The sequence below is a fragment of the Rissa tridactyla genome, chromosome 4 (assembly GCF_028500815.1).
Source record: "Rissa tridactyla isolate bRisTri1 chromosome 4, bRisTri1.patW.cur.20221130, whole genome shotgun sequence".
Classification (NCBI taxonomy): Eukaryota; Metazoa; Chordata; class Aves; order Charadriiformes; family Laridae; genus Rissa; species Rissa tridactyla.
Window position 1 is genome coordinate 51,624,137 of NC_071469.1, and position 26,822 is coordinate 51,650,958.

Sequence of the window (26,822 nt, forward strand, 5' to 3'; positions counted from 1 at the left end):
AGACTAACATTTTTTTTTACCAGAAAATGGACCAAATTTTTACCCAAGTCAAACCAGTAAACCCAGAATAGCTCCCCTATAGCCAATATAGTTATTACAGGCATTAGTATAGGAGATCTGCTATCAACTATGTCAAAGGCATTCATTTGGGTTAAGAAAATAACTTGAAATTCATAGGCCCCATTTCCTTATTTTTTCTTCTGAAAAAAAAACCCAAAGAATATATCTTGGAACATGAGTTCACTATATTATTCCTATTTTAATAAATCCTAAATTGGAAAAGAGGAGAGAAAACCCTATTTGTCATTTTGGCATCCATCCTCCATTGCTTTTTATAAGAACTTCACAGTTTTACTTCAAAAATCTAAAGAAAGAAATAAAATGCAAAATGGAATACAGAGGTGACAGTCCAACACAGACCAAATCTTCCCTTGCACATCTGTTATTCACATCTACAGACTCATCTCCACATGGAGAGGAAAAAACAGGTAGGTCCTAATAAAAGCGTAAGTTCTGTGAGAAGAACAGCCATTCACTCAAACAATAGAGAGGACAGACTGGCAGCTATTATTCAATTATTTCAAAGAACTGCAGGGCGCTATTGCATCACCCTAAATGAAAGCAAGCACAGAGGATGGTATTTGGAGAACATCTACCATCCCTAAAACTGAACGTATGGTTAGGATGAATGGTACCATAGAGGTGTTCAGAAACATATCTCAACCTATCAAGGTTTTTGTATTTTTCATTTTCATTGCACTTTGGTTTTCTGCTGCTTCCCACCTACTTTATTCCTCAGCCTCTCTTAAATGAACACCATACTGTGTCAGCTGCAGAGAAGTTTTGTGATGTGAACAGCTGAAACCAGGCTGATCAGAAGACTCTCACTTTTGCTAAGGAGCTAACAGGTAGATTCTACATAAATAAAAGGCTTCAGCAATCATCCAATTCACAGCCTCAAGGCAATGACTTCTTTGAACTGTCATGAAAAAAGAAAAAGATGTATAATAATGGATTGGAATCACCCACAATTTATGAACTGGATACAATCACACCTCTGCGAATAAAATGACAGCATTGTTCTGCTAGAGAGTAATTACTACAGAAATCAAAAACTTATCTTCTTTTTCCTAAAAGGCATCAAACTAAACCGGAGGTTTCAAGGAAAGTAAGGCAAGGAGATCTGATCCTCTCCTCGTGCTGGCTCCGGGCAGTTTTAGAGTCAAATATCAGTGAGTGAGTGATGCATTCAAGCAGCAACGGTACTTCTTCTTTCGCATCTCACTCCTGCTCATCCATCCAAATTACTGTAATGAGGTTTCTTGAGGCAATCATTCATTAAGCCTTGATGATCATCAGCAGATTGTGAAAAATCAATTTTATTTCTCAAAATGCAGTCTTCTTCCCAGAAGTTTAAGACAAACCAGGAATCTCTGCATTGAATCACAGAGGCGGGTCAAGTGAGTATTAGCATGATTTCAATTATGCAGTTATTCGTTCTATTAAACAATAAAAAATGTGGTGGAATACAGGCTTCCTGTTTTGTGCTGCGTTTTTGAGTACTTTGTTATGTTTCTTTTAAATATAATATAGGCAATGAAAGAAAAATCAAGATTCTTAATTTTTAAATGGAAAGAGTAATAAGCTCTCTACAAACTCACTAAAACCTTACAAAATTTTATTTTTCTGGAAAAATAAATACTTCCCTGTTTTTTCTGGCATAGGTTAAAGTCAGGTTTCCAGACTATGAATTTGCTCTCCCAAAAGTCATTCTCAATAAAAACAAGTATATTCAGAAATTTTTATTTATAGATCACTCACACATTCACGGAAAACATCACTAGATACAGCTATTCTTGAGATTTTATAACATATGTCTGCACAAATCAGACCGAACACAAATATATTATTTTGCTTATACTCTGCTACCACTGGACAACGCCTGATCTTTTTTCCCTCTAGAGCTAGCATAGTAACTCCACCTGTCACAACTAACTTTTTTCAAAGGGGTTCAATGCTTCAGATCTAACTAACCTCTCATAAAAAGCGATATTACTCTCTTACAACCCACAATACAGAACTAAGCAACAAGCATTTCTACAACACCTCTTATTCATAGAAGTTTTACATGTCACTCTGCACTAAAGACCTTGATTCTGGGGACTCTCTTGGCCTGGCCAGTACAGCAACATAAAAGCTGTCACTAGTGATGGGGCGGGCTGGTAAAGGCAATGCAGAAATGACCTTTGCGGCTTGACCACTCATGTAGTTAGGCAATACTGCGGATGTATAGGCAAGCCTTAAGTATGCAGTAAGTTGTCAAGGGACCAAATACACAACCAGAGCTGGTTACTGCCTCCTAAAGACGATGAGAAAGCACGTTGTAATTCAGGACGTTAAGAGTCTCCTCTCCAACCTGCCATGTGACAGCATGCTGTCTCTTATAAAAAAAACGTAACGTCCAAATAGGCCCTCTAGGCAGCAGTACTGTAGAAGTCACACCATGTAGTATATGTACCCATATATTAGTGTCAAGCTTGCTCAAGAAGGCTGGTTTAATTACACACAGAATGAGTGACCTACGTCCTATACTGTTATCAACTAAAGCAAACTCAATCTGAAGAACAAGCATTAGTACTTTTGGAGGAAAAGTATCTGATTTCCATTCCTTGCTGTCTTACTACCATTTACCACATTAGTGAGTCAAGGAGATTCTAGAGGAGTATGGATTTGCTACAATATTATTACAACAATAAAGAATGAGGTAGCACTTTGAAAAAGGAATAAGCCTGTGTCAGATGACTGCAGTCAGAATCAATTTAAGTCTATTTAAGTGCTGGCTGCTCCCAAAAAGGCCACCATCACCCTCTTTCCCTCTTCACCCCTCCACTTTCCATTCCAGCCCATTTCATGGCCAGACAAAATAAACTACCAGTATAAAACCTGAAACTGGACTGAGCAAAGACGTTATGTCCTGTTTTAAATGCAAGTTTTCTGATCTGCCTTACAGCCATACGATCGTGAGTGCCCTCACAAGGAGACAGGGGGAACATGCAGCAGGAGCAAGGGAAGGACGCAGGATTGCCCCTTCTGGCAGCCAGGCATAGGTGTTTATGCAACCGTGAAAGCACAGCCTGATCAAAAACACCACCACCAAATGGCCCAGAAAGCTGCTAGCAAAAGCAGGTGTTACCAGGGTGCTCATACCCACACTTCTGCTAGAGCTGGAGCCTGGAGTGCAGATCATCAGCCCCCATGGCCCTGAGAGGCATGCAAAGCTGGAAATCAAGCCTGCCCTTAATAAATGTTTGTTGTTAGCTATGGACTGTGGTCACTACCTAACCAACATCCCAGCATGGCACTTTGAAAGTGCGCCATGTGAACAGAGTGATTCCGGGAATTCCAGCCCTGAGAAAGATGTAAAACATTTTCAGTGGGGCAGCACAGGAAGGTTACCCACTTTCCAGAAGGCAGTCAACTGCTTTCTTCTTGTGTAGACATCTGCAAAGCTACAGTTGCAAAAGAAAGCCCTCCCTGCTCTACTGTCATGCCCTACTTTTCTCCCTCCTCCTCCTTGCTACCCACCACCTGTGCAGAGGCAGAAGCTCCTGGAGCGAACCCGACGGCAGCAAGCTCTGGCCACGAGCAGGTGCAGGTCAACTGAACTATGGGAACAAACGAAAAGAAAAAGTTTCAATTGCAAAGGACAAAACCTTTCAGATGAGGTTCCTTGCAGCATCTCTCGATTCAATGTGATCTGCAACAGCTAATCCTGTTTAAAACAACTGGATGTTTGCCACTGCCTTCAGCAGGAGGCCTTAAGGGCACACACTTAATGCATCAGCAATCTGCGTGGATGGGAGCTGCATCTGCTTGCATAAGTGCATTACTGAGCCTCAGAGCTGACCTCTGCGATGGTCAAAAACATGTGCCTCTTGTGCCCAGCTCGCATGAGCTTTTAGGGGATATATTAAGGGCTTTAATTGCAAGCAAGCACATTGATCCTGTTTGATTTCAGCGCTGTTATGTCAGTCCTGTACATGATTAGAAGTTTTTTTTAATGAACTTCCAATGGCTGCAAGAGCACAGCTCCCTTTAAAGACCACCTGGAGGCCTATGACAAGGGTAACGTTTCCTATGCACCAAGCACTCCTCAAAAACACAGTAGCCACTAGTCCCCTGGAGTGCAATCGTCCTGGATTTGACAGTAAAAGCACAGCTGGATTCAATCAGCTATTTTAGATGCGGCCACCGAATAAAGCCCTGTCCTTCACATGTTAAATACTGTTTACTGGTATTTTTAGATGAGACAGAAAATTGAAGACTGTAAGACACTGGACTCCCTGTGCCATTTTTTCACAAGTTTCAGACTGTGGGTCCTGGCTAAATATCCAGAATATTTGCATTCTGGCTGGCTAACCCTACACAAATGAGTAAGGTGGCCTTCCCTTTCCCTGCTGAGCTGGAGCCCACGGGGAGCCAGCTACGTTCCAGCTCACAGATGACTGCGTTTTACCGGCAGAAAAAATGCTGAAAAGCCTGGAAATATCTCAATGCAATTTGGAATGATTTGGGATGAAAAAGATGTAAACCACATTATATTTTAAGTAATTAACTGTAGAAGAAGAAAATGAAGTGAAATGAAGTATTTCCATAATAGTGAGCAATCTGCTGGAAACATACTACCTATGTCAATGTCATTAAAATAGAAATCGTGAAGGAAAATCTATTTATTCATTTTCACATGGTTTCTCTGCCAAATAAATTCAGGATGCAAATCCTAGATATTCTTGCTATGACCTGGACAGTTCTGAACATGATTTTCCTGCCTTGTAGATACATTATTATGAACCTACTTGCTGCAGCTCCTCCAAAGCAGTTTGTCACTGACAGTTGCCGAAGACCAGCTTGGACAGACCATGTTCTCATCCAAAACTGACACGCTGTTGCCAACAAACTTTAATTTCTCTTTCTTCTCAGCCACAGTAATTGGAAAAAGAATTCCTAAAGATAAGACCCGTCAACTGGCAGAAGGAGAATAAAATTAATGTAAAATATTAAATGAGACACAACTGGGGGTTGGGTTTTTCACTTAAACACTTCTATCTCTTTTGCCAGTACATCTTTGCTCACAGACCCAAACAAGGGTCAGACTATGTCAAGCACTTGGATAAGAAGCTGTCAAATATCATCTAGGCGCTACTAGAAATAGAAATAAATGTGATCTGAATGCCCTTAAATTTGGTGGAAGTTATGTTCTTCAGCATTCAGCTCTTCAGTACAGTCTGCTTTTATCTTTGTGTTAGAAGTAACGGGCCCGTACGGATGCTTCAGGGCAGAGTGCCTTAGTGCTGCTGTATTTCAGTTGAGAAACGTCACCACATCCTACCTGCATTACAGCTATTCAACAGCTCAAGTCAATTTTCACAAACATTCAGTATGTTTGCTTTGTGTTACTTATCCAATTCCATTTCAAGCTCTTTCTACTTCTATTCTCACAGCAGTTTCAAATGGGAGATGAGATATTTCTAAAATACTGTGCAGCAGATGTTGCAACTCGGGAGTGGGTGAAGTAGGGCCAGGAAAGCAAAAGCTGGGAGCTATGAAGGGTGAATTGTTTTCCATTTTTTTCTGTTTATTTGCTGTGCTATGTTACGCAAGTGTCTTATCCTCTGTGCCCCAGCACTGCTAGCTGCTGAAAGGATGTGATACCAGAGGCCTTCCCAGAGTCTAATTATTTTTTGTTGGAGAAAAGTGCTGTGAAACTGATGAAAAATGCCACAGAAGGGTGCAAAGTTTTATTAGTCTTTTACGGTCTGATCAGAAGGCCACTGAGGTAGAAAAAAGACATTCATAATGATTTCAGTGGACTTTTAGTCAGCCCTCACTCACTGGGTTGCATGCATTTGTCATTTCCTTTCCTCTGTTTCAATGTCACTAAATACTTGCAGCGGACCATTCCCAGGGAAAGCAGTGGTACACCAATCAGCAGGAGTTGTTTTCTTTTACTACTATTGAAATTATTTTTTCTTTGAACTCAAAAATTACTTTAGATTACATTTTTATATTCCAATAGCACTGAAAAACTCCAAAAAAAGATCATGATTACATTTTTATATTCCAATAGCACTGAAAAATTCCAAAAAAAGATCATGAGCTTGACAGGTTTAACAGTGTAAAAAATTAAACTATAAAGGAGCATATGTTGCAGACATTTACAATCTAGCTAACAGACATCTACTGTCACTCTGGTCTGGTTCTACTGCAAAGAGTTAAAGCTTCTGGAGGCTGGCGGGTTTCTTGTTATGCCATCTGAAGACAAGGGAGGAAAAAAAAAAAAAACGGTCACAGACAGTTAGCCACAGTAGACCGAGTTCTCAGGAGCACATCTGCAAGTTAAGTAGATATATTCCCCTTCATCAAGCTGTCTCTCCATGCAACAAGCCCCCTGTGCTGTCAGAGAAGATTCCTCAAAGTGCTCACATTTGAATCCCAATTACATAGAAAGATTTCAAAGGACGCAAAAAAACCTCTATCAGCCAGGTACGTCTAACTTATTGTTTTGCCCAAAGCAAACTTGGTTGATACACTTAGCCAATGTTTTGAGTAATACTATATAAAGATTTCCTTCCTTAAGCCTGTTTATGGAGGACTTCAAAGCTCTGTGGGTGTCTGGTATGATTTTGATTGTGAAGAATTTGGGACAGCATTTGCTTTTCAGGGGTATATGCTTCTTCACTTTGCAAAGGGAGAGCCTGCAGGCCAGTCAGAGAAAAAAAAATATACAATATCACAAAATAAATAATTCTACCGTAGGTATCTGTGTTCATGCTAAGTTAAAAATAACTGCAAACTAATGACAGAATTTAATGGTCAGCTATGAGCATCTACTAACTAAGACTCCATGCTATCCTGCAATCCGTTTTCTCAGTGAACAATGTGCTCTTCAAATGCCTTATCTTTGCATAAATGAAAGGTGCTTTGGGTTTCCTACAGTTCATAAGATCAAATCATTCCCTATTTGGTAGAGTTCAAATTACTGTGAGATTATTAATGTTGACAAATATTAATATGAAACGTCACACAAAATAACAGCACTCATTATTCATTGTTCTCCTGTTTAAAATGTTTTTATTGCCTGTTGAGGTTAACAGGCACAGCACAGAGGTAAACTAACAATTACAACATAGGGTCAAAGAGAACAATAAGTAGAAAACATAGTTTGGGAGTTACTCAGTGCCTAAACATAGTAATCTAGTGATGTTTTACAAACCCTAGATTTACCAGGACCTAGGACACAGGACCTACGGGAGACTTGCTGCCTTCCATAGCAGAAGTTAGAAGACAAGAAGACTATCCAAAGGCATATGAAATGTCACTTGATGTTTAGGCGCCTGAATCCTACCCCTTGTTTCTAAAACACATTCATCCTACACTTATCAGTGAACACATAATATAGTTTCTGAAATAATACCCCACATACAAAATTGTAACTATGTTCATCTATTTCCATACTAAGCACATCTCAGATTACATTAACTAGTGCTTTTAAAAAGCACCTTCTCTTCATTTGATCCTTCTGTAAATAAATCTCCCAACGAATCTATCTAAAACTGAATTTCTTGTAATCTCTTCTTGCCGTACAAACAACTATTAACTGAAAAAAAACAGCTCAAAATCATGTTTGTTTTTAAAATAAAATATGGGAGAATATTAGTTTTCTTCTTTCTGTTAGCTTAGCTTCTAGCTCAGATCTCTACAGTTCACTTCTTAAATGCAGGTGTTACAAAAGTAATGCTGAGATACTCACTTATTTGTATAATCCTTAGAACTTAATCTTTTATCAAAATACCAAAAAAAAAAAACCAAACAAATAAAGCCACAAAAAAAACTTTAAACTTTTTGGTTATGAGGTTAGATTTCTACCTTTTGGGCTCCCTGAAGCTGCTCAGGGTCAGATGAGTGTTGGCCCAAAAGAATCAGTGGTGTTGGAAGGCTAGAGGTGGAGGTTAGCATAGCCAAAGATCTCTGTATTAACACACCATAATTAGCATGAAACAACCTGGAAAGCCAAAGCAATTCCAGCAAGTGCCTAAGGAGCTACTTTTGTCAGAGAATCTAGGATAAATATTCTCTCCGTTACTTACTGAACTGCTTGCTTATGTAAAGTTCAAGAAATATTAAGGGATGACAAGGAAGAAGTGTGTTTAAGTGTGTTTATTTAACCATTAAGTTCTGTGTGTCTATCAATCTCATTTTTGATCATTTTCATTGGTCTTTTCTCCAGTCTGTATCTGCAACAGTCTCTTTAGATAGTATGCTCATCAAAACTGAGTACTGCGTGATATTTGGGAAATAGTTTGTGACATTGTGGAAGCTAATGATTTTCATATTTGGAGATTCTTGAAGTATTTGTAAGAATATGAGATGAATGCCAACATTTCAATTAAATTATTAGCCATTTTTACTACTCTTGTTAGACTTCAAACATAAACCAGTCAAATGTAGAACACTAGTGTTATAAAATGTAGAACACTAGTGTTACAAAATAAAGAACACTAACTTACAGAGGTGCTCGTGGCATCTTCAGTATGGAAGACACACTACTTTTCTAAAGTGTGTGTACACACAAAGAAGCTAAGTAACCACACAATATGAAAGAAAAGAAAAAGGAAATCTAACCCAGTAAACCCAACTTAGTGCAAGCCCCTCTAACAATACCATTTTTGAATGGCTGTAAGAAACAAGCAGCAGAGACTCTTGTTTAGTAGATCACACAAAGGTAAATAACTTGGCAAATTTTTCTTCAAGGAAATAATAAGAACAAAACCTGCTGTGTATAGTGACATGTTCAGAATAGGGTTCGCTAATTAAATTAACTCATGACTTAACTTCACCTACAGTGTCGTACTTCTGAAAAGGAATCTAAATGTAGAATAAACTACCACCTTCGGGGCAGAGGCAGCAGGACTGGCTACACAGTGAACAGAGCTTGACCGTGATCTTTGGATGATTCCACAACATGCAAAAGGATAAGACAGCTATTCCATGGATTATTTTTAAAATAGACTCAGTAGTGGTTATGCCTACCCTGGCCATGTCATGTGCGCTGGCCTAAGCATGTGACCAGGCTTGCCTACCGTTGAAAGCTTTTAATGGCAGATCCACAGTCTAGCACAGCAGTTTGCATACCAGAAAGTGGAGGAGCGGGCAGGCAATACAGGAATGTGGTACAACAGTTCTTTCTGTGCATGAGAACATGTGCTGATGGCAATTTAATGTAGTTGGTGTCATCAGTTCCCATGATTTTACAGTGACTTTCACTGTACACTATGTTGTTCCCGAGTCCCCAGGTTTTGATGTCATATAACTAGACGATACTGATCCTTCCTTAAAACAGAAACCCTGTGTGTCTTGGTTTTGTTGTTACAGCAAAATGAAAAGCAGGAGCAAGAAAAATATGAATCCCAAAGATTTCAAAACAAGGAACTGTATTTTAAAATGTAGAGGTTTTATTTTTTTTTCAAATCTTGTATTTGAAAGCTAATTCACACTTTTAAATTCTGGGGATTTGGCAAAGGCTGGGTCAGAGAACTTGGACACTTACTAAAATGCACAACTCCGCTGTCACCAAAGGACAGTGCCAAAGAACTGGGAAGCTGTTTCCCTCTGTGCTGTCCATGCTCGCCAAAGCTCTTTTGGTGTTATTATCCAGGCTGACTACATAAACTGTTTTAGGTTTTTGAACAAGCAGGTAAAAAAAGTAAAAGATAACTCCTTGAAACCTACTCACGAAAGCATAGGCAAACAGCAGCCATCAAAGATGAAGAATTCGATCACACTATGAAAACACCTGGCAGCGAGACTTCCAAGCCACGCAGTTACCCCGAGCGGGTGGCGCAGCGCAAGCGTTGCGAGATTCACCCTGGCACTAACAGCTTCTACCTCTGCCGCTTCAGCCGCACCCGCGCGGGTAGAAACGCAGCCGGCACCGACTGCTCCTAAACGCCTTCAACACATCTTGATGTTTTCCTTGTAAATCCGCAAAATGTTCGACTGAACTTTGCATTGGGCTATGTACGCTCTTACTCCAGCTGACAGTAAGGGCGGAGGCTGGGCTGAGGGCCTGGATGGGAGGGGATGAGCGGGGTGCCGCTCCCGGGGAGCAGGCGAGCCCCCCGCTCCAGGCAGGCAGCGAGCCGCGGGCAGGTGGCCACCCCCCGGCAGGCCCGCGGGGGCCGTGGGACTCCCCCCCCTTCTCTGCAGACCCCGCACGGGCTGCTGAGGCGGCGTGCGGCACCCGGGCGGCTGCGGGGCGCCAGCCCGGCACCCACGGCCACCCCGGCAGCCTCGGGGCGAGAAACGGGCAGGAAGCAAACCGCCCTGTGCCATCTGCGGCGCTAGTCCCTCCGCCCCCTCGGAGCCCAATCCCATGGTCAGGAGACCCGCCCGCAGGAGGCCCCGGCCCCGCGGCCCCACTCACCCGCCGCCTGCCCGCTAACCCCTCCAGTCCCGCTTCCTCACTCCCGGGGACGAGCCGAGCGGCGGCCAGGCTGCCCCGCGCCGCGGCGCGCCGAGCCGGGCCGAGGCGCCAGGCGAGAACTACCGGCCCCAGCAGGCCACGGGGCCGCCCTTCCCAGGGGAGCGGCCGGGCCCGGAACAGGGAGGTCGCCTCAGCGCGGAGTTGGTGGGGCCGGGCCGGTAGCACGCAGGCCGACGTGAGGGTGTTAGGTGCTGCTAACACGCCGTAGTTTGTACAAAACCCCGCGGAACTGGTGCGCAGCCCTTGATTCATGTCTTGAGTTGCAGAAAAGGGTCTCTTTTTGGGTCTCGAAGTGTGAACTGAAATGCATCTTTAATACAATTTATTCAAGTACTGTCAAACAGCTCATGTAGAGTCTAAAGTAGGTTTCATCTGTTTCTTTTGTGTTTGTTTTTTTTTTTTTCTCAGACATTGACCACAGCATGGCCCAGCCAGCAGACGAAATGTCGCTGCAGGTGGTATCAGCTGTCAGTAATTCGTCCTTGCTGCAGCCAGGCTTCTCTCTCCTGAATTTTGGTGGGCATGTTTTCTTTTTTGGGCAGAAAGGATGGCCAAAGAGATCCTGTCCCACGGGTGTTTTCCTCCTCGATATAAAGCAGAATGAGCTCAAAATGAAACCTGCTTTCTTCTCTAAAGACTCCTGTTACCTGCCCCCTCTCCGCTACCCCGCTCTTTGCATGCTCAGAGACAATGCAGAGTCTGATGAGTGCCAGTATATCATCCATGGTGGGAAAACACCTAACAATGACCTTTCTGATAAGATTTACGTTATGAGTCTGGTAAGCAAAAATAGCAAGAAAACCACGTTCCAATGCATTGAGAAAGACCTGGGTGGAGATGTCCCTGAAGCCAGATATGGGCATACAATTAACGTAGTTCATAGCCGAGGGAAAAGCATGAGCGTTATATTTGGAGGGAGATCATACACTCCTCTTGCACAAAGGACCACTGAAAAATGGAACAGTGTAGTTGACTGTTTGCCATCTGTGTTTCTTGTTGATTTTGAGTTTGGATGCTGTACATCATACGTACTCCCAGAGCTTCAAGATGGACTTTCTTTCCATGTTTCAGTTGCCAGAAATGATACAATCTACATTTTGGGAGGCCATTCGCTTCAAAATAACACCAGGTCCCCCAGCTTGTACAGATTAAAAGTTGATCTTCCACTGGGCAGCCCAGCCGTGACCTGCACCATCTTGCCAGGGGGGATATCTGTGTCAAGTGCTATAGTGACTCAAACTGGTGATACCGAATTTGTCCTTGTCGGGGGCTACCAGTCCGATAACCAGAAACGGTTGGCATGTAACACCATAGTTCTGGAAGATAACAAGATAGAGATTGTTGAAAGGGTGAGCCCGGACTGGACACCAGATATTAAACACTGCAGGATGTGGTTTGGCTGTGATATGGGCAAAGGGTCTGTATTGCTTGGCATTCCAGGGGCCACCAAACAGTTAATCTCAGATGCAAACTACTTCTACATTTTAAGATGCAAAGGAGCAGAAGAGGACAAGGAGGAAGAACTGACAGCACAAATTTGCAGTCAGACATCAGCTGAAGACCCTGGAGACTCCACTCCATTTGAAGATTCAGAAGAGTTTTGTTTTAGTGCTGAAGCCAATAGCTTTGATGTTGATGATACTGACACTTACAATGAAGATGATGAAGAAGATGAATCAGAAACAGGCTACTGGATCACCTGCTGTGCTAGTTGCAATATTGACATTAACACCTGGGTCCCTTTCTATTCGACAGAACTGAACAAGCCTGCAATGATCCTGTGTTCCAGTGGGTCTGGCCACTGGGTCCACGCGCAATGTATGGATCTCTCGGAGAGCATGCTCCTACGTCTCTCAGAAGCAAATGTCAAGTACTTCTGCAATGAACATGTTGACCTTAACAAAGGGCTACAAACTCCCAAAAAGGTGGTGCACCTGAAAAAGCAACCCATGAAACCATTGGGCAAAAAGAAAACCATGAAGTTATCAACGCCCACGAAAAAGTCCTTTCTTCGGAGATTGTTTGAATAGATTTACTCTGCTGGTTTGTATTCAGCTGGGAGGAAGTAAAATCACAGTCAAAGACGGCTAGTAATAGTTGAAGAAGAATGGGTTATTGGAACTCAATGAGATATTTTTATTTAATTTGGAACTAGATAATCTTTAAGGTCCCTTCTAACCTGAACCATTCTATGATTCTATGATCCTATGATTCTATAATTTAGTTTAATTATCTTAATATTTCAGTTACATTTCAAAGCTCATTAATTTTTTTTTGTCTCTTATGTGTATTTTTGTAATATCCAGATAGGAGCTCCATCACAGAGGACATTGTCAAACACAGAGACAGATACTGGTAACTTTGTGCTGTATTTTATGCTATACTTACTCCTTGATTATCCCCAGTGAGTTTTATGGAACTGCTGGTAGTATAAGACATTACCCCATGTACTCAGTGGGGTTAGCATCTGTCCACAAAGAACATTCTGTTACCTATTTTAATTTTTTTGTCTTAGTGAGTAGTTCTAGAAATATTTGGCCTAATTTATAACAGCATTACTCCAATTTTATGTTGGTGTAATGAAATAAAATTAGACTAATTACTCTGGTTTTAAACTGAAGTGGTCGCTTCAGTCCCTTGTGTCAGAAATAATGAAATATTCAGGCAATGAAGGTCAGTTTTGTTCAGGGGCTTCCATTATGGAAAGCTTACATATGGAACATTTAATTTTGGATAATTAATTTTTGATTTTTAGACGTACTGAATGATTATATGTCAGTTTTGGCTACAGTTGTGGAATATCATCTCATAGTAAAAGTCAAATTGCTTTTTTATACCCCTGAGCTCAACAACTGCTTTGTGTTTGTATTTTTAAAAATCTAGTAAGATAATAAAGTTTATAATAAAAATGATTGCATTTGTTTCACCTACTCATGGGGTAAATCAAATACTGTAAATCCTGAAGTCTATGAAATGACAGCATGTGTGCTTGGGAGGTCCATCCGAAGTCTGGTAAGTGGTCTAGCTTCACAGTTGTCCCATGCTGTGAGCTCCCATTGACTTCAGAAGTTGTTCCTTCTGATGAACAGGACTTTTATCATTTACTCTAGGTCCTCCACTACGGATTTCTTTCTGTGCTCTCCCAGGGTGACTCTATAAAGTGTGAAAGCTTAAAAGTGCAAGCTGTAGTTCAGAGTGACTCATTGAGCCAGTGGAGCATTGTGAGGGTGGAAACAAATGCAGCTGACTGCTCAAAGCATGAGGAGAAGATTGGATTCAGATTGAAAAGAACATTGTCAAGGTTGAATAGCCCAAGAGTTTACTAACTTTTGTGGATTCTTTTATTGGCTATTTGTAAAGCCTCATCATTCCTTGACTTTATTTTTTTATTTTTATTACTGCACCAAACATCTTTTCAAAAAATCAATACCATCAGCTCAACATTTGTGAGCCAACAATAATAGCTCAGTATTCACAGTCCAGCTCTCATTCTGGACCCCTGAATAAAAAAGAAAGACAGGAGTAGCTGTCAGCCATTTGATTGCTAAGTGCAAACCCTGAGCCACCACTCCTTTACAAAGCAGCACGTGTAGTACAGTATTCCTATCAACACAAGACATGTATGCACAGTAGTCCCCTTAAAACCTTCACGACTGAAGACAACAGGAGAGGAAAGTAAAGGGCAGCCATAAAAAGTTTCCATTTCCAACCTTTTCCTGTGCTAAGGGAGGTTATAGTTAGGGTAGAGCTTGTAAATGGGAAGTATATCACTCTGGCTCCCCTCTCACCAGTTTGATATGGGTATGAATTTCAATGCCAGCTTCCCATTTCCTGTGTCATGCTACTATGCCTAAGCTCAGAGTGTGTTTTTCCAATGAATGAATTCATACCATGCCCGTGTAAAGTCCCTTCAAACTGGTGAAATTGAATAGTCAACATCCCCTTTTGTAGGTTAGTCATAGGTCTTTCTCAGCTGAATTGTCATTAAAATATACATTCATCACACACTCTTCGTAGACTTCATCTACATCAACCAAAAGAAATCCACACCAAAATTAAAGCCACGTCATCAGAACACCAACAAAGGGGGACAATATGCTCACAAAACAGAACTCCACCCCTCGTCCCTTCACTACTTTACAACAACAAAAGACTCCCCGCAATTAATGACCAGACCAAGTTTTTGCCTGTTAACCTCTCCCAATTACTGTCATTATTTCAAATTCCTCAGACCCCACATTGTTTGACAAATTTGTCTGCTAGTGCAGACAAGTAAAAGGATGGAAACATTTTCCAAAGAGAAAGCTCGACACTGGCCTAGCAGAAGTGATGTTCAGACTGAGATGAAGCCTGGTGGCTCAGGCACTGGTGGTGTAGTTGCAGTATGTTGGGAGCATCTCTTGAGTTTCCAGAACTGACTCCTGCAGCTGCCGTGGCTCCCTGTGCCCCTAGGAGCCAAGAACAGGTACTCTCAGCACATGGCAAGCACAAGCACACATTGCAGCCCCTTCCAATTCTTACCTGAATAGCTGTGCTTTGCCTTGAGGCTGTGGTCATGAAAAAAACAATTCACAGTCAGACTTTACGACATTCCTCATCGGGCCCATAATGTTAGTGTATTGTATGTTTGAGCTATGCTTTTTTTAAATGTATGTTTTATTTGAGTAGGAGGGAGAAATTGCTTGGTCAAACCATGTCCCAGCCCCACCGTGAAGGGCAGTACAAGCAGCATTAAATCACACCTCAGAGACTGTAGTCACTGCAGGAAGAGGAAGTCAAACATAATATTCCAAAGGACTTGAACGTAAAGAGATACATCAACATCAGCCTGTAAAGAAGACACTTGACATAGCTTTCAAGATTGCAGAAAGCACTTAATTCACTAATAATTCTGATGACACTTTTGAGTCATGTACTTGTTAGAGCATTGATTGTCTTCAAAACCAGCTAATCAATACAAGATGTTTCTTCCTCAGGCAGGTTAGAATTAGAAGATAAAATGAAGCAGATCTGAGTGCAGAAGTAAATCTCTATTGTATCTGCATCCGACTGACCTATGTGTTTTGTAACCACAACAAGCAGCATCGTGGTTTCCAGACACATTTTAGTAACACTATGTTGTTATTATCAGCTTTTACAAGAATAATATGTGGATTTTACTGCTATTGAAAGGTGCTTGGACCCTGAAGTGCCTGATTAATCTACAGGAAAGGCACAGCACGAGCTTTAGTGGTAGCACTAAAGCATGTGTCATAGTTCAGCGTGACTCATTGCACCAATAGACCATTGAAAGGAGTGGAAGTAATGTAACTGTGAGCCCAAAGCAAAAGGAGAAGGTTGAATTCAGATTGAAAAGGAATCTGTAAAGTTATTTACTGCTAGACTCAATGTATTAAAGACAGGACTAGCTTACTTCTGTTTTTTCATGATTGGTGGCTATAGCTCCCTCCAGATTTGATTTCCTACTCTATCCTGTTTCAAACAAGACTAACTTCTGGGAAGGACTTGAGCAACAGCCTCTGAAAATCAAATTCTAATTTGGTGTTTCTACTTGACCTTTGAAAATCGTGACACCAAAGCCCATTTTTTCTTTAAAAAGAGCAAGACAATAACTTTATAAACCTTCTGATTTCTCAGTACCTACCACAGGTGTGCAGAACCTCCTTCAGGTGGTAGTTATTGTGTATTCCTTTATCCGCTGTCTCAGAATGCCCATCTTCGAAGGAGGAGCTGCGCATGGAAAATACACCTTTTGATGTCTCTCCCGATGCTGCTAGAAAAGGTGCTAATTAAACCCTTTCTGATGTGTCTTTTTGTATTATGGACAATATTAAGCTTGATGCAGAAGGTAGAAAAGCTCTCACACTTAGGAGTTGCAGCTGGTCAGCTGTTTGAGAATTATGCCATATTCAGTCACCTAAAACAGTACTCTGAAGAAGAGTGGTGACAGGCCTCATTATTCTTCATCTGATCCTGATTTTAATAGGAATACATGGAAAGTAAAATTCAGTCAGTTATTTATGAATAAAGGAGTTAAATCATCCTAATTTACCAGGAAACTCTCTGAGGCTTGGGGTTTTTTTGTTTTATATGGGTTCTGGTTTCTCCATCCAATGTTTCTTATTCAAGGTCAGCCAAAAGAACTAAGTTGGTGATATAAAGTCCAGCAATTAGATGTCTAATTACCTGATTGCACAAGGAAATCGGGTAGCTTAATTTGCTCATCATTAATTCCATCCAAACCAGTTGGTTTACATAAGTCTTTTGACCCTGAGATATCATTGCAGGGAAGAAAGAAGGATTCCCTGAAGTGGAATAAAGGGAGGCTGCAAATCTTGAACTGAAAGGTAGATTGGAATTAATCTTTGCGGCTCAGTCTGTGTCGAGGAGCCAAAACTGGATGCAAAGGATGCACAGAAGCCATTAAAGAGGCTTAACATATTAGCATGGACATAAAAGTGCAAGGCTGATTTTAAAGAAACACTGGGATGGTATTTGTAAATAAAGCAAAAGCCATTTCCAGACTAAATAAAACTCGTTTTAAATTAGTTTCGTTTTCTGTCAAACAGTTGCCTGTGAGGAAAGCTGCTGAAAGGACTGCTGAGACAGAGTAATCTTCATTTGTGTTAATTTAATGAATTCCAGAACAGGGCTGGAATCACAGCTGTGTCTGGGTATTAGAACAGCCTAAATATAAAAAGCATCCCCAATTTGAATGAAAAGTGAGGCTGTTACCATGAAATTATGGGCATAGTTGAAAAACTGGTAAGAAATACAAAGCCAGAAATTTAAATATTTATGAGACCTTTATTTTAAACAGGTTTCATGGATTAAGAAACTGTAATACAGTAAGAAAAAGTAAAATTATGAAGCCGTGTGATGAGACAAAGCACAGAACTCAGTGTAGTCAGAAATTAGGATGCTGTAAATATCTAGAATTTTTTTCTGAACTACCGACTAAAAGTCAAAGCTGACTTGCTTAAAGTCAATAGAATTACTCCTGTGAGGAAAAAAATATGTGAGACCAGGATCATGGCTTCTAACATAGTTCACATACTTTCAAAACATAGCAATTCACAATATGAAGCCCTTGAATAAAACCAAACAAAACAAGATACGTAGTGCGATTGTATAAAAACTACAGTCAATACAATTTCAGAACAAGGAAGTTATTTACCATGAATTACTGAAGGATTTGTACCAAGTAGCAATATAAAAAAGAAAATGTGAAGGTTTGAAAGGGTACCATGAATAAAAGTGTCTCCATTTTTCTAAAACCTCTTAAAATCAAAAAGCTTAACAATAGACTGAGTAATCAAATGCTGCACCTGTCTGCAGTCAGAATTTGTTTGCCTTCTGGTGCATGGCTGTGTGCATGCGGCATTGTTATCCCTGTTTACAAAAGCGTCACTTGCAGGTGCCTAGCCTTTTAGTGCTGTTTGTTCTAATGGGTTCAAAACTCTCAGAGAGAATCTCTCAATTTACAGAAGGTGTCAAGAATGGAGAAAAAGATTAAACTAGATTCAAGTCCAAAGAAAAGAATAAAAAAAAAGTAGTAGTTCTCTGTTTCAGCCATACTGCCCAGAGCTGGTAGAATGTGAAATATGTCTTGATGGCTTAATGATATTTCACAAAAGAATACTTTCACATGCCACTGCATTCCTCTGTCCTCGTCCAAGCTCTGTTCGGTCTGATGAGTTACCCCAGGATATAAACCTCGTCTTGAGAAATCATACATATATGGATAAAACTTACTCAAGCCTTTTGAAGGCAGTGAGATGAATCACTTGCTGTTACATCAGCACCTTGTTAAAGTGAATTTGGAATTTGAAAATGTCAGCAGAGTCCCTGAGATTGCATGTGCAAAATGAACAAAGTCTGGTCTGTCACTCCAGTGGCCCATATGTATTGCGATGAATGGGTCTGGATTACTTGGGGGTGAGATTCACTCCTGTGCAAAAAGCAGCAAAAACTGTATATACCACTTAAATGGAGTGAAAATCACCATGAGGTGAGTCAAGGTTTTTAAACTGGGCCCTGGGTTATTCAAGGAGAGTCAAGAGTAAAACATAAGATAATACACTTTTCCCAAATATACATACAGAGGAAAAAGAAAAGTATGCAACTATTTGCATAACGAAATACATGAAATATGAAAAAAATGCAAACTATATCTGCATTTACTGCTAAAGGATGTTCTTTATACCTGCTATTTATACTTCCTGGAAAACTTCTTGTCTGCATTTATTGGTAAAGAATGATACTTATATAAACCTGGTATTTATGGGAAATACTTGTTTTATTCAAAGAAATGAAAAAAAAATTAACCTAGAAATGAACGCTCAGTAAGTGTAGATGTACATGGTACACCATACAAAAAATGCTGTAGTCCTTATGACTGCTGAAGGAATTATGTGTTTTAAGTAAAATTTGCCAAGTGCAAATTTTGACATAATGTTAAACTGTTTGAAGAAACCATATTAAAACAAAATCCTAAATTACAGAATAAATAAAAAAATAGTATTTTACTTAATAAAATCAAAAGAAAGACATAATCAGAATAACACTAATATTTGTTCTAATTACTAACAGTTAACTGTATTTTTTCATTGTCTGTAAATGGTAAATACCAGATCCTTAAAGCTATAGTAATTAACGTGAAGAAGATAATACTAAACAAACCTCAGAGCGTTAATTCTTTAAGTTTGTTGTTCACTTACACGCACAAACCAACTTCCTCCACATCAAAATAAAACCAAAAAGCAGATTCTTTTAGATCCGTGCTTTGATTCTTTCTGCATTTAGTCTTGTTTCAGAAATATTACTCCAAACACTGTAATGCCCTAGCTACAGGTGCAAATCTGAAAAGCTAGATGATTTCCAGGCATCTCAGGTAGTTTTGAGTATATTTCATTAATATGTCATTGAATGAAATTCGGATAATTTTAGTATCTGAATATACTAAATACCACTTCAGTAAGGCAAATATCACCAACAGAATGGTTCATTTAATAAAGTATGGAGGAATGTCAACTAAACATTGCTGGAATAATGTAAAATACAGTATGCACTGATTTCAAGACAGTTCATTGTTTTTTAATTAATCTTGTATGACAGCTATCTTTGAGGTTAATAAATATCATTCCTCTTTTACAGATTTGGAAAATGAGACTGTGAGTGTGGTGTATCCCAGGTGTGAAAAAGCTCAGTATCAGATACAGTTGGAGCACATCAGCAGCAGTCAGTGAGATATCCTAACAGAGAAGATCAGAACACTGGCGTGTGTCTGTGCCTGATAATAGCCATCTCCTGACAAAGGGGTCTGCTGTGACTGAAGTCACTTGGTGAAACTCTGGGCCTGCTGGTATTAATGACAATTTACTTGTGACTTCAGTGAGGCCAGGAATTCACCCAAAAAAACTCTACTAGTATAAGTTATACTATATCCTGAAGTTACCATAGAAATCTAAAATGCTTATGAAGCAACAAGCTGCACAGCAGAATTTGAATGCACTTTGTATAGTGAGATAACCACAAGGCACTGTAAATCCTGATTTAGGAGCACAAGTACAAGTTTGCATTTTAGACTAAACAGACTACGATAAAAATGTCTTTAAAAAAATTCCAGCTACCTTTCCTATATCTTCATGTAGTAAATTAGCACGGTGATACCACCATCTGTTCCTAAGCAGTCCTACAATATAAATGTTAAATAATAATATTTTTTAAAGATTTTGAGATCAAAGTTTGCATATTTAGTCAGTATTTTATAAACAAATAACTGAACTTTATCCCAAAGCAATTACCCAAGTGTCTCACTGACGAATCTTTACTTATAAAAGCTAAAGGACCATTAAAAAAATAATCAAACCCTCTTAAAAAGTACATAGCAACATAGTTTTAAAAATGCAAACAGAACAAATAGCCATGCTCCTTTTTTCAGCAACTATCATAACTCTTCAGAATCATATTCATTCCAAAAAATGCTACTTTGTATAAAACCTAGTTTACTTTGTCTTTCTCACTTACAAACAACACTCTAAGACCAAAATAAACTGAAGACCCTTCTTTGCAATTTGTTTCTGCTTTCATCTCACGTGACAACTTGTAAATGCACCACTGCATTGCCTCTTGGAAACCCCCACAGACATGGGGTTTATTAAACTCCACTCAGCACCTTTAACAGGGAGTGTAAAAATTGTTGTTTCAGACTTCTCTGTACCTCTGTACAGGCCTGAAGAACAAGCTGCATCCTTGCAGAGAGACATCATCACAAACCCAACACCAAATGCGCCTTACGTTTAGAGTTGCACTGAATCATTGCTTTCCAAGACCTCCAATGGCAACGAGTCACCTAAACTATCCTCTGGATCAATGGTGAAGCCCTGGCTTTTTAATGTTTTATGAGCATTCATGAACTTCTGGAGGTACTTAGAGGTGTACAGCCAGTGATGCTTCAAGACATCCTCCATCTCATAGCATTTGGACTGTCTGGCATTCATTTTTCTGAACCTCCTAAACAGTTTGTTTCCAGACTCATTTCCTTCACTTGCCCAGGCCCCAATGGAACCGTCTCTTTCAATGATTTCAGGAACGTGAGCAAGGGTTTTGTGGAAATAATTTGTAATCTTGCCTTCATATCTGTACTTGAACTTTGTAGATAGAAGCTCAGCAAAACGCTGTGAATTGTAGCTATACTGGCACAGCAATTCTGGACACTCCTTGGCAGGGCATGAAGATCGCCACACTGGCTTCATCTTCAGATAAAGGTCCATTAATTCTTTTAGGGCCTCATGCCTTTCCTCACACTTTATTAATTCACATACTGCCTCTACTGTCTCTTTGGACATGAGCTTTCTAGCAAAATTTCCACTCATCCTCATCATAGGCTTCAAGTTCATCTTCTTTCTGAGGTGTTTGTCAAGAGTTAACTGCCACCTCTTCCTCTCCTCTTTAGAGACGTCAGGATTCTTGTAAACTTCACCGATCTCCATCTGGAAGATCCTGTAGAATTCTGTTGCATTGCCAATGTCACAATGCAACGCATCTATGGAGGGAACAGTCTCAATAAAAGGTTTAGCTGAAACACCCTTCACTCTGTCACGGAGCTCATCAACAGATTCATGATATGGGTTGGACCTCCATATTTCATAGCGCTCCAGATTTTCAGCATGGCTCCTGGTTATGGAGTGGAAGACCAAATTCTGGGATGCCTCCAGGCGGGTTGCGTCACACAGGGTGCAAATGTAGGTGGAACCTGAGGCCTCCAGCCCTTCCACTTCTCGCACGAGTTTCTCATCATATCCTGTACCCCTAAAGATGAATTTGAACGTTCTCAGGATGCCTCCCATTTCAAGTAGCAGTTCACTGTTTTTCATAGACTCTCTTTCTGCTATGAGGGGGCTCAGGATTGCTGTCAGAGTTTCATGATCCGATTCGTCAGCGAGCATAAGGCACAAGGGCTTGCAACACAACTCTGAATTGGGCTTTACTTCTTCAAAGATCCTCTTGCTTTCATTCCCACATGCTATAGCAATGTTCATGACTGTGAAAGAAAAGCGAACAGCCTTCTCTGGGACAGCAGGCCCACTTCCATGCTTCTCGCTGACATCTCCCATTCCATCACAGGACTCTTTTACTACCACAGTGAAGGGACCATTCAAATAGTCATCCAGGTTTTTTGCTTTCAGGCCTTCCAAGATCTCCTCCTCCATGTCCTTTAGGGCACAAACCAAGGCTGCATCATATCGAAATCTCTTTGCAATTGTGTCTACTGGGTAGTCATCAATTGAGAGTGTCAATCCTGATAGTCCATCTATAATCCCCACTTCTGTGTTAGTGGATACATTTTTCAAGGGAGGTTTCCACTCAAAGGGATGATAACCTGGTAGGAGGGCTTTCTCAGCAGTGCGAAGAGCATGCAAAGGCTGGAAGATCTGCCTCCCAGTGACAGCTTTTACTGTTCTATACATTTTATGATATTGGCTACAGCTGAGAAATGTGTTGACTCGGATTGCCAGGCAGACAGCAGGGTGAAGTCCAGATCCCCTCCCTTGCATTATCGCCTCCAATTCATCTGCTTGTCTGTGTTCATTTTTTGCTCTTAAAGCTAGCAGGAACAAAGTCATGCATACAGCCTTTATATCACCGCCCTCTTCTTTCTCAGCAAAAGCCTTGACTTGACGTTTCAGTTCTCTCAGACGATGTTTCTGAGCTCTCCTGGTCAAAGACAGGAGATGCTGCCTTGGTCGGCCACCTTTATTTATGTGGCTGTAGAGCTCTCTGTCTTTCATTTCTTTGTGGCTGGAGAGGTGTTGGCCATATTTTCCATATAAGATCTCTTCATCACATTCCTTTACAGGGCATCTTATACCCAGGCTATCAAGGATGCTCAGGAAGGATTTCACTGGGGTTACCAGATCAGTAGGGAAGCAAGGATACCAGCAGGAGGGGCAATAGCTGCCCATAACTTTGATACATTTAAGGATGCAAGTTCTGCAAAACAAGTGTCTGCATGTTGTTTCCACTGGATCTGCCAAAATATGCTCACAGATCTGGCAAGAGATGGATTTAATGAAATCTACTGGGTAATCAACTGCAAGCAGCTTAGTGCTGAGATGTATATTCTTGCAATTGACAATCTCTTTCATTAAATTTTTGTTGTTTATCTGTGCTTGGTTCTTTACACCTCTGTTTATTCGAGCACGTTCTGCAATGGTCTTCACACGTTTGCCATGTTGTACACTGGGTGGCTGGCTTTTTCTCTTGACTCCCCGACTGGTAGTGTGGCACACATCACAGTTTGGGGAGTGGGGTTGCCACTCCATCGTGCTGTTCCGAGGAAAATACACTTCACATGGAGTATTACTGAATTTTCTGTGGATAATACTCCAGCAGTTGTGACAAAATCGAGTGGGATGGATAGTATCAACATCCCCTCGCACATCAATCTTAAAAACCTTAGAGATAAGATCTGGCCAAGAGGTTGCTTTTTTCTCTTTCTTTCTCAGAAGCCACAAAGTTTCATCATCCACTGGCCCATGCACTGGATGAGTTCTTTTGTAACAATCAGTTTTAAATGAAACTCCACAGATGCGGCAAAGTTGCTTCAGATTGTGCTGATGAGCTTTATTGTCTTGTGTTTTCACGTCATTGACATCTTTCTCAAGTGCCTCCCTGTTGCCCATTAAGTCCATCTTTTCTTGTCTTGGTACTGCTTCATCTTTATCCAGTACGATTTCTTTGTTTGAAGAAGTGAATTCTTCTGCCTGATCTTTGTTTATCTGCTGGCTGTTATCAGAAGGTGTTTTTTCAAATGATCTTACTTTAAACAGCTTGAATTTCCATTCAGAAAATTTTGTGTACGGATGCTGAATTTCTTCAGGCAGGTCCATTTGTGGTGCTACTGACATCTACAATCTGGCAGAAGCCAGGTCACCTGAGAAAGAGAAAGAATATGTAAATTAGCTCATCTTCCAAAATGAATAATAATGCCATGTTTTTTAATAGAACAGTTCTAATCACTTTAACTGATAAATGCTTTGAAAGTGAGTTACTTGTCCAAGACACCTACCGATTTGAGAGGCCCAGACATGGCTGTCCACTCAGTATCTCACATAAGTGCCTGAATGTGTTTTGACTTCGATCCTGAGGCATGCACATGTCTGTTAGATCACTGATTCACCTTAGATAAAGCCATTAGTCATCCAGTATGAATATCCAAATCTGCACTTTCCTTCTTATACTTGACTGAACTTACCATAAGCAAAGCTACTGTAGACAACAGAATTGCATTCTGAAAGTTCGGTGACTTTTTTATATGAAGCTGAACTCAATTGGTGTCTGAAATACAGACTTGTGTCTGCCTCATGCTTGATTATCTAAGTGAGCAAGACCACTGCTCTTACACCACTAGTTAGTCCTTGGTCTGATCTGAAGTGTATAGTACACACCATTTTACACAGGCAGGGCAGCACATACTACTCAATCCCAGTGTAGACTTTATTCAGGCCCCAGTTCTGTAAGGTACTTTAGCACGTGCTTAATGAATTAAAGCAGGAGGAGTGTGTCTTCTGCTGATGCAAAGCGCTACAGTTCCCTGGACTCTAAAGGAGATATGGCAATTTATACTGGCTGCAGATTTGTTCTAGAGAGAATATTCATACACTGTAAATTAGTTGTCTGTTAAGTACCCTGCTGAGAACTCTCTCTGTCAGGATTACTGGTACTGGAAAGCTGAAAATGTCTGTTCAAATTTGACCCCAATTTTAGCTTTCCTAGAGATGCAACCAAAAGTAATATCAATGTCATTGCCATAGATATACGGTATTGTATAAAAATAAATACAAGACTTTCACCTCAAACACTGAAGGTTTTTGCTACTACATCAGACTTGGAAAACAAAATTGTGTAGAAACAAGAGAAGTGACTAACCTATTTTTCATTATCTGGCTATGATGAGAAGTGCATAAAGTGAACAAACAATATAGAGAAGATTCAACTATGTTTTCTGATTTATTTTGTTTTTACTGATCTAGTTGGTGTGAGAAATAAAACTGGGAAAAACTATGGATTAAGACTATATACTAGAACTAGAAATGTCATGGGTATGGCCATGGTTTCTTTAACTGATTATATCACCACTCCAGCAATTCACATAACTTGCTAGAAATCTCAGTTTGGTGTCTATTCGGAAAGTGTCCTTCACAAGAAATACATCCAAGTCATGGTCTAAAGTGATGATGCCCAGGGTGCTCCTGAGATTATTTCATTTATAACCTTTCAGTAAAGCATCATTTCAGTACAGTCTTTCATAGTCCGTTGGGAAAGGACTGCATGCTTTGATTAAATTCCAGATCCAGAATGACATATCAGTCTGCTCAGCTATTTCCTTAAGAGCTGTGTTTAACTTCAAAATCATTCATTAGGCCTTGGCGACTAAAATTTAGGGGTTTTTTCTACCCAGCTTCTCTTCATTTCGTCCCACTGAGAACAAGCTGTCCATACTGCTGTCCCCATCTGTCTCCATTGCTCCGTCCAGCTGCCTGTACTCTATCTGCACTGTGGTCCCCTGCTGTCCGTCACCAATCCAGCCTGGCAACATGCTTGCTTGTATTCTGCTGTTCATAGGTCTGTGATGTGCAGCTGTGCCCAGATGTATTCACAGCGTTACTACTGTCTCACTTTCTCGGCTGCATCCTGGGGCAGACTTGGTAAAATCAATCCACTGAGCAATAAACTGTTTGCCCCTGAATAGTCCTGTGTTCCTATTACCTGCAGAGTGATTGAATTGCCCTATACTGTCCACAGATTCTTTTCTTCTACAGAACACCCTATGCAATTTTGTGTAATTTCACCATCTCCAACAGCACCTTCAGAATCTCTTAAACCATGAGCAATGAACGCCTCCTCAGGGTGGTATCTAAGTCATTGTAAAGAAACAACCAGCACTGAGTACATTTAGAGCAAAATATTTAATACTTTCTTTACTCTTCTAACCCTTTGACTGAGTGCCACCATAGTGCCATACTCACCTCCAAACTCATGATCTAACTCTTGCTATTAATCTCCAACTCCAGTGAATCTGAGAGGGTTTACCCCTGCTAAAGAAAAGTTCAAGCATTCTTTTTTTTTTTTTCCTCCTCTTTCATTAAACATGCCCTAGAAGAAATGAATGACAAAGAAGCCCTCTCAGGTCACCCAACCTTCGCCTTCTGCACTAGATAATTGTTGCCAACAGGCTACTCATGAAACGTTTTGAATTGCCTAGCTCCCAGGCAGTGGAGATATCAGCAGCTCTCTTGGGAGAGATATAAATATTCCCAGTGCTAAGAATATTTCCTGCTACTCGTGCTAAATTTGCCTGTGTTCTGTTATTCTAGTTGGGGGTCACACTGAACAATCTTCTCCCTGCCTACCCCACTCAGATTCTTACAGGGTGAACCCAGGCACGAACCCCCAGCCATGGTTATTTAATCAGCTCTGACAGCTGTGTTCAGAATAACCTGTTTTTATTTTGAAAAGGGAAAAGAAATCCCTTTTGTTCCCAGATCACAATATTTCCTGTGTTTCTGAAGATGAGTGAGATTGCAATACTTTTACTCAAATCAAGGTAGACCTTGCTTTATAGATAATCTCACCAAAATGAACAGAACAACCTCTGAGGTGAGGAAGCACATGTAAAATGACATCACTGGCCTGCACATTAAACCAGGAAAAGAAACCAACACTCAGATGTCCTACAAGCATCTAGGATGCTGTCATTAGTACTGCCAGCCTA

General features: G+C 40.6%; 3 protein-coding genes across 9 annotated transcripts in view; 1 reads left to right on the top strand and 2 right to left on the bottom strand.

Moving 5' to 3' along the window:
- The window catches only part of IFTAP (intraflagellar transport associated protein), a 65,715-nt gene extending 55,133 nt beyond the window's left edge, over nt 1–10,582 (bottom strand). For 3 of the 7 annotated variants that reach the window (XR_008466273.1, XR_008466272.1, XR_008466271.1), the window contains exon 1: nt 10,484–10,580. The gene's annotated coding sequence lies outside the window, so the exon portion shown is untranslated. Of the gene's footprint in view, nt 1–10,483 lie in introns of all 7 variants that reach the window. The other 4 variants (XR_008466274.1, XM_054200547.1, XM_054200549.1 and 1 more) reach the window with 3 other exon arrangements.
- Nucleotides 10,583–10,965: 383 nt separating this feature from the next.
- Nucleotides 10,966–12,573, top strand: RAG2 (recombination activating 2). Its single transcript, XM_054201151.1, has one exon. The coding sequence runs from the start codon at nt 10,966–10,968 to the stop codon at nt 12,571–12,573; it is 1,608 nt and encodes a 535-aa protein (XP_054057126.1).
- Nucleotides 12,574–20,844: 8,271 nt separating this feature from the next.
- On the bottom strand, nt 20,845–23,955 carry RAG1 (recombination activating 1). The gene has a single exon (XM_054201192.1). It carries the CDS (start codon nt 23,953–23,955, stop codon nt 20,845–20,847), a length of 3,111 nt encoding a protein of 1,036 aa, XP_054057167.1.
- Between the last annotated feature and the right edge of the window lie 2,867 nt (nt 23,956–26,822).